At 46.9% G+C, this 8,296-nt stretch overlaps 1 protein-coding gene across 1 annotated transcript in view; it reads left to right on the forward strand.

Annotated features, from left to right (window-relative positions):
- CRMP1 (collapsin response mediator protein 1) overlaps positions 1–8,296 on the forward strand; it is a 68,356-nt gene that overhangs the window by 33,088 nt on the left and 26,972 nt on the right. The window contains exons 4-6 of the mRNA XM_011935449.1: positions 319–483; positions 4,987–5,048; positions 6,804–6,884. Of these exons, the coding sequence (XP_011790839.1) occupies positions 319–483; positions 4,987–5,048; positions 6,804–6,884 (308 nt within the window). The remainder of the gene's footprint in view (positions 1–318; positions 484–4,986; positions 5,049–6,803; positions 6,885–8,296) is intronic.

Here is an 8,296-nt window from a genome sequence, read left to right on the forward strand (position 1 = left end):
AATGATGGTGATGATAGTGGTGGTCACGGTGATGATGGTGATGGGGTGATAATGATGGTGATGATGGCGGTGGTAGTGGTGATAATGGTAATGACGATGATGGTGATGGTGATGGGTTGATAATGATGGTGATGATGATTGTGGTGGTGATAATGATGGTGGCTGTCATAGTAATGATGGTGATGGTGTGATGATTATGGTGATGATGATGATGGTGGTGATGGTAATGATGTCAATGATGATGGTGGTGGTAATGATGGTGGCTACCATTGGAACACTTGAGTCTGAAGCATCGTGATGCATATTTCCCTGTCCCAGTTGACCATGTTGTTCCTGAGCCTGGGTCCAGCCTACTGACCTCCTTCGAGAAGTGGCACGAAGCAGCTGACACCAAATCCTGCTGTGATTACTCCCTCCACGTGGACATCACAAGCTGGTATGATGGCGTTCGGGAAGAGCTGGAGGTGCTGGTGCAGGACAAAGGTCAGTTAAAGTCTCAGAATGGGGTTTTGGGGAATCCCTGGTTCTTTAGTAGATCCAAGGATTATGTGGAGTGAAAAATCCCCCTGTCTGCATCTGCTCTGAGCCTGATTATGAGCTGCCCTCTGCCCCACGACAGTGAGGAAACAGGCTAGTCCCTTTACAGAGTCCATCCTTTTCTCCTTGAAAACGTCTGGGCTGTCCTTGTTCTCAGAAGCAGATCCAGTCTCTGCAGCCTGCCATGCTAGGCCCTTGCTGACCTAACCTCACTTTCTTTCCTATCACCCTGATCACTAGCCTGGCTGCCATCCCTGAAACTGGCTATGCTGTGAGGACCTTGCTCATGGGGATCCCCTGCCAGGAATGAATGCCCTTTCTCCTCTGCCTGCCCAGTGCTACTCACCTTCAAGACCCAACTCAACCATTACCTTCTCCCATTTCCCCAGTCAGAATTGCTTCATTCCTTGAATAGCCAATGCCGGTTACTTAGGCCTCCTTTGGGGCACTTTTTCCATTGTTCCTGGATTATGGGGTGTTGTCTGTCTGGCTCTTCTGTCAAACCCTGACTTCTGTGAGGGAGGGGACCATGTCTATATGTCCCTGCTTCCCACCTTGGCTCCCCTCTGTTTGGGTTCACACCAGCACAGTGTAGACACTTCATGGTGTGCATTACATGGAATGGAGGGGAACTGATCAGAAGACACAAAGGAAGCAAAGAACAACAGAATGGAAAGAGTCAGGGCATGAGCTATCTGTCCAGAAAGGGGCAGTCGGGGGCCTCTGAGGAGGCAGCCTCAAATGGTGGTGCTTCAAGGAGAGCGAGGGTGTGTTTCCAGTTTTGAAGATAGCTGTGCTATGTTTTCTCATAAGAACAGTATCATCCCCAATATTTAAAGAAAGTCAGAAAATGAAAGGAAAAAAATTGTTTTCCTCTGGTTCTACCCCCAATCACAATTTACTCTTCATGTGAAGGATTATTGCTTTCCATTCCCTGCGTATTTGGATGATTTTTCCCTATGTGGTTATGCAATAGCTGTTATGTGGAACCCTTCCTTTTTCACGTAACATTTTATGAGTCACATTACTCTTCATCAATAACTTTTTAATGGCTCATAATGTACAATATAATGGCTAATTTGCTTGGCTATTTTCTTTTTATTGGACATTTAGGCTTTCTATTTGTTTTATTATAAATCCTGTTATGGTGAACATCTTCATGTATAAACATTTGGTGGCATTTCTAATTTTTCTTTAGATTTCCAGAAGTGGAATTAGAAGGTCAAAGGTTTTAGCATTTTTCAAGATTATGACGCTTATTGCCAAGTTGGTTTCCTGAAACATGCATCCCCTTGCACCCCTGCAAATCCTATGCCAGAATCTCTAGTCCCTGCACCTTTGTACCACTGGGTGTTACTGCTTCTGTGAAATTCTTGCCGATTCGATGGGTGAAAGACACCACCATTGTGGTTTTCATGGCAGTTCTTTGCTGATTACATTCAACATTTTGCATACATTTTTCCTTATGTGAATATCTGATTGTATTCTTTGCCCACTCATCAATTTGCATTTTCATATAGCTGTTTAAGCTCTTTCTATCAAGAAGGCATTATTGGCCATGGTGGCTCATGCCTCTAATCCCAGCACTTTGGGAGGCTGAGGAAGGAGGATTGCTTGAGGCCCAGAGTTTGAGACCAGCCTGGGCAACATAGTGAGACCACGAAAAGAAAAAAAACATAGCCAGGAGTGGTGGTGCACGCCTCCCAGCTACTTGGGAGGCTGAGCGGGAGCATTGCTTGAGCTTGGGAGGTTGAGGCTGGAGTGAGCACTGCACTCCAGCCTGGCTCGGAGAGTGAGACCCTATCTTTTAAAAGAAAAAGGCATTATCCTTGTATTGCAGTTGCTGCCTGATTCACCGCAACTACATAACAGTCATAATCCAAGGAAATTGACAGTCTTGTATCTTACTTTCCTTCCTAATGTTAAGTTCTGAGCAATCTTCCCTCGGTTGCTGCCCTAAGTGAATGGTCGTTTAGGGCGCCCCTCACTGACATGCGAGGGTCTCTGGAGTGGCAGTGGAGTTTGTAGGGAAAGACACTGGGCTCCATGAGGCCTGGTGGGTCTGTGCTGCTTGCAGGCATCCAGGGAGCCCTGTGCTGTGTGCATCTGCTGGGCTGGGTCACCAGCAGGCGAATGGCGATTGTGCTCAGGTCCTGGCAGCAACCTTTCTACTTTGTATGCTTCTATGAAATCAACTAACTTTTTAGATTCCACATATAAGTGAGATGGTGCAGTATTTGCCTTTCTGTGCCTGGCTTATTTCCCTTAACATAGGGTTCCACAGCTTCAACTTTGTTGCTGCAATACAGGATGTCCTCCTTTACTAAGGCCTCCGTTGTGTACATTTACCACATTTATAAAATCCGTTCATTTATGGATGGACCCAGGTCACTTCCTAATCTTGGCCGTTGTAAATAATGCCGCAATGAACACGGGAGTGGGGGTATCCCCTGGACATACTGATTTCAATTCCTTTGGATTTTTAGCCGGTAGTGGGGCTGCTGAAGCACACGGTAATTCAGTTTTTAGTTTTGTGAGGAGCCTCTGTACTGTTCTCCATAGAGGTGGTGGTGCTAATTTACATTCCCACAAATGGTGCTCAGGAATTCCCTTTTCTCCACATCCTCACCAACACTTGCTATCTCTTAGATGCAGGTCTGGTCTTGTCTTCCTTCCTTCCTTCCTTTCTTTCTCTCTCTCTCTCCTTTTTTTTTTTTTTTGACGGAGTCTTACTCTGTCACCCAGGCTGGAGTGCAATGGCGAGATCTCAGCTCACTGCCTTCCATATTAAAGTGATTCTCCTGCCTCAGCCTCCAGAGTAGCTTGGATCACAGGTGTGGCCCACCACGCCTGGCTAATTTTTGTATTTTTAGTAGAGACTGGGTTTCATCATATTGGCCAGGCTGGTGTTGAACTCTTGACCTCAAGTGATCCGCCCACCTTGGCCTCCCAAATTGCTGGGATTACAGGTGTGAACCACTGCTCCCGGCCAGGTTTTTATTTTCTAATCAGCTTAAATGCTCTCAGCGGCTCCACATCATCCCCAGAATAAATCACAAGCTGTCCGCCTGGCTCGTGAGAATGCGCCCACTCCTCCAGACCGGCTTGTTCCAGTTCCTCCGGCCCAGAGCCCCGGCCCCCTGCACCTCTGTTTTCCATCTGCTCGAGGCTGCCTCTGGCCCTTGGGGCTGTGTGAGTGAGTGCTGGCCCCTTCAGGAACACTCTCCCTGCCTTTTCCTAGCGATTTTCCTTTTCGTGCTGAGCTGCACTCCCCTGGGAAGCCTTCCCTGAAGCCCCCTGACAGATGCAACCCCCCATGCATCCCCCACATAGGGATCATCAGACTGAGTTGTCTTTGCCCTTTGACTTGCTGGTATTCCCACACCCCAGCCCAGACGGTGAGCCCCCTGTGGGCAGGGACTTGTCGTCTTGCTCACAGTTGCATGGCCGGTGCCTGCATACCGAGAGATGCATCAAATATCAGCGGACCAGCTGATTGATTTCCTGAAAAATGCCTTTAGTAACTTCTGTATCCCAAGCGCTTAGCACATGCCTAGCATAGAGCAGGCTCTCAGTAAATGTTTATAATATGAATAAATAAGTTAGGGAAGGAAAAGAGAGAGAGACACAGGGAGGGAGAAAAGAAAGGGAAGGAGGAACACACCTGGTTTCCCTTGTCCTAAAGTGTTTCAGTGCATCCTTCTCTAAGTCAGAAGGGCTTCCCCAGAAATCTTGATAGTCGTCATGAGTGTACTGTACAGTCCAGTGCAGGGCATTTCCAGGATGGGAATCCAACACATTTGGTGTAATGTCCTCTTTGCAGAAATGGGGAAAGTGAAACCCAGAGAGGTGCAGTAACTTCTCCAGTGCTACACAGCAACTGAGGCCTGAACTCAGCTCTCCCGGACAGAGCAGCTGTCACTGTTGATGTCTTTATGGGAATTGCAAACACAATTTTTTGAAAAATGGGATAAAAAAGCATGTGCTTTAGGACATTTCTAGAAGCTGCATGACTAATGTCTTTTCATCTTCCTTGCAGATGCTTATTACACCCTTCCTTATCCTTATCACACCCCTCCCTCTCAGCCTGGGGAGTTTCCACCTCCTCCTCGTCCTCCTCTTTCTCTTCCTTCTCCTCCTTTTCTTCTTCCTCCTCCTCCTCTTCTTCTTCCTCCTTCTCCTCCTCTTCTTCTTCCTCCTCCTCTTCCTCCTCCTTCTCCTCCCTTTCTTCTCCATCACCTTCAGATTCTGCTTAGGTGTGACTTTCCCTGGAAGCTTCCTTTGACCTTCACCCACACCCTCAGGCTGGATAGGTGCCCCTTTGGGGATCCCAATGGCACTTATCTCTCCTGGCGACCACCACTCTGCCCTGTGGTCATTGATTTATTGGAAAGACATGCTTCTGTTTTTTCTTAAACATTTTTTTAATCCTTTTTATCTTGGAAACAGGCGTCAATTCCTTCCAAGTCTACATGGCCTATAAGGATCTCTACCAAATGTCCGACAGCCAGGTAGGTCCCTCACACTCGTCCTCTCCCCTCTTGTCTGGGCAGGACTGGCCCAGCTTTGCCAGTCCAGGCAGCACAGGGCAAGGGAGATTGTGAGAAGCTGCGCGGTTCGAGTCCTGATTCTGGCATGGAGTGGCTGTGTGATAGGGTGTCAGTGGTTGCCCCTGCTGGCCTTCTGTTCTTTTCTGACCATGTGAGTGGCATGCAGAAGGGGGTCCCTGGTTTGGTGGCTCCCAAACCTGGCTTATCCTCAGCATCATCTGGAGAGCTCACTCACATACCAATTCTTAGTGCATGTTGCAGATGTTGGGTGTTGAACTCAGGAATCTGTACTTCCCAAAAGCTCTGCATTTGATTCTGGGATTCAGGCAAGGATGGGGACAATTTCTGAGCTCTGACACAGGAAGAGAGACTGCCTGGCCTTCCCTCACAGCAACTGCAACATGCTAGGCAAGTCATCTTGTCCAATTGTAAGATGGAACATTTCTGGCCCTGCCAACAGCAAACAATTATTATGTAGATGCAGCAAGTCAAGGGAGATGGAGCCACAAGTTGTTCTTCAGGAATAGCGGTTACGACTTACAGGACACCTGGCCTTCTTATACTACTGGGTCCCCTAGTTTTGTTTCATTGTCACTTTCCTTTGCTCTGCTTGTTAGTGTGTGGAGAAAATCATGGAGGCTGCAGCGAAGCCAGGCTGCAAGCCCTGGCCATACGGCTGCTTGCTGTGCAGCCAGGGACAGTTCTCCCAACTTCTCTGTGCTTTAGGCTTATAATAGCCATGCCTTATAGAGGCAGTTGAATGATTTCATAAGACGAGTAAAGGGCTAGGATGGTGCCTAGCACAGAATGGTGCCATACAGGCATCAGTAAGCAGGGTAATTGGTTATTACCATGGAGATAGATGGGCAATGGGAGAAGCACTTTATGTCCTTTCTTTCAAATAAACACTTGGGGTTACAGAAAATAACTTATCCTAAGATGTCCTAGAGGCCTTTGATACAATCAGCAAAAGACATTCAAAGAGCTGAAAGTTGGTTCCATTACATAGAAAACATAGCATGTGATGTGCTGGCATAATGGTGATTTTCACCTGTTTCACCTTTGGCCCTTTGGCCCTTACCAGGGGCAAATGCCCAAATGCAGATTCTCCTCAGGTAGGAGAACATTGGGCAGTGGGGCGGGCCTGTTTTGGCTAATTGAGAGGATGGTTAGCATACTATATATTATCTGAGTACTGGAGTGATTAGAGAGCTTGTTTTCCCCACCCCTGTCTATAAAATGGTGTGGTTCACATTTTTGTAAGGATGCGCACATCTTCTGTGGCATGTGGGTGGCTATGGTACAGCCTTAGCAGATTTAGTTAGACAGTTTCTGTAAAACTACCCGTGACTTCTCAGGACCAGTTGTTGCCATTAACACCTACAGGTGTTTCAAAAAAAGCCAACCCAAAAAGACAGCAAAAGGCACAGATAGGCACTGAGATTGAGTCTATCTTCATGCCCTGGGGTGACTTGGACCAGTTGTGCCCCATCCTCAGCTTCCTGCTTTTGGATCTACAAGATGTCAGGGTCAAGGAACGGTCCTTCCAAGTCTGACTTGTATAGCAGCATATTCCATCCATATGAATGTGTCTGCAGAGGTTTGCAGGTAAATGACTGAATGGGTGTGAGAGAAGAAAGGTCTTCGTGAATGTACCTGCTGTGATTTTTTTTTTTTTTTTAAATCTCACACCAACCCTTCTTTATCTCTCCATAGCTCTACGAAGCCTTTACCTTCCTTAAGGGGCTGGGAGCTGTGATCTTGGTCCATGCAGAAAATGGAGATTTGATAGCTCAGGTGAGTGGCGTGAATTTCCACTCCTTCTACCTCAGTCTGATTCTTCTTGTTGCAAAAGGTTTGATGAAAGAGCATTGGTTAGTGAGGATGCTGTACAATGAAAGGTCAAGCCAGGAACTGGGTGTCATATCAGACACACCAGGTGAGAGTCACTCACACACCATTGGCAGGCCGCATTGACTCTATAACCTGTTTTCTGACCTGTAAATGAGCATAATATAACTGCCCTGTGAACCTTCAAGGGTTTGCAGGAGAGAATGAGGATGTGAATGAAATGCTTTGCAAACCCCAAGGAGGTGTTCCAGGCCAGCCTCCTCCATCTCTCAGTCATGTGACCTTGGGCAAGGAACTTTTTCCCATGAACACTCTCATTTTTCATCCAGAAACACCCACCTGGCAGTGTTATTGTGTGGATCAAATGATATTATGTGCCATGGTTTGAATATGTCCTTCAAAAGTTCGTATGTTGAAAACTTAATGGACAAGCTAGTATGTTGATGGTATTTGGAGGTGAGGCCTTAGGGAGGTAATTTGGGTTAGACGAGATCATCAGGGTGGGGCCCTCATGATGGGATTAGTGGCTTTATAAGGAGAGGAAGAGAGGTCTGAGCTGGCATGCACCTGCTGTCTTGTTTTGCCCACCACCATGCTATGATGCAGTAAGAAGGCCCTCACCAGATGCTGGCACCTTGTTATTAGATTTCCCAGCCTCCAGAACCATGGGAAATACACTTATTTTCTGTATAAATTACCAAGTCTGTGGTATTCTGTTATAGCATCAGAAAACAGATTAAGACATCATGTACATGAGGTTCAGAATCTACACATAATTGACTGCAGCTGTGCAAAAGTTTTGGTTAAAATGAGACGAACATATTTTGATAATTCTAGCTATGGGTTGGAGAATTTGTTGGGAAAAGAATGAAAGCTGGGAGTGGTGACTCACGCCTGTAATCCCAACACTTGGAGAGGCTGAGGTGGGCAGATCACTTGAGGCCAGGAGTGTGAGACCAGCAAAACCCCATCTCTACTAATAATACAAACATTAGTTGAGTGTGGTGGAGCACACCTGTAATCCCAGCTATTGCAGGTGGGAAGACAGCTATTACAGGTGAGAATGCAGCTATTACAGGTGTGAGGCTGAGGCATGAGAATTGCTTGAACCTGGGAGGTAGAGCTTGCCGTGAGCTGAGATTGTGCCACTGCACTCCAGCCTGGGCAACAGAGTGAGACTGTCTCAAAAAAAATATGAAGTCAGGGTGACCAGCTAGGTTCTATTCCAGCAATTCTCATAAGAAATGAAGAGAGGAGACAGGAGATGGAAGAGGCAAGTGTGACAGGAGGGAAACGCAATCTACAGGACCCAATCTACAGGATTGGGTGGAGGAAGAAGAGAACAGAAGTCGGGGGGG

This window comes from Colobus angolensis, unplaced genomic scaffold (genome assembly GCF_000951035.1).
Source record: "Colobus angolensis palliatus isolate OR3802 unplaced genomic scaffold, Cang.pa_1.0 Scaffold143, whole genome shotgun sequence".
Classification (NCBI taxonomy): domain Eukaryota; kingdom Metazoa; phylum Chordata; class Mammalia; order Primates; family Cercopithecidae; genus Colobus; species Colobus angolensis.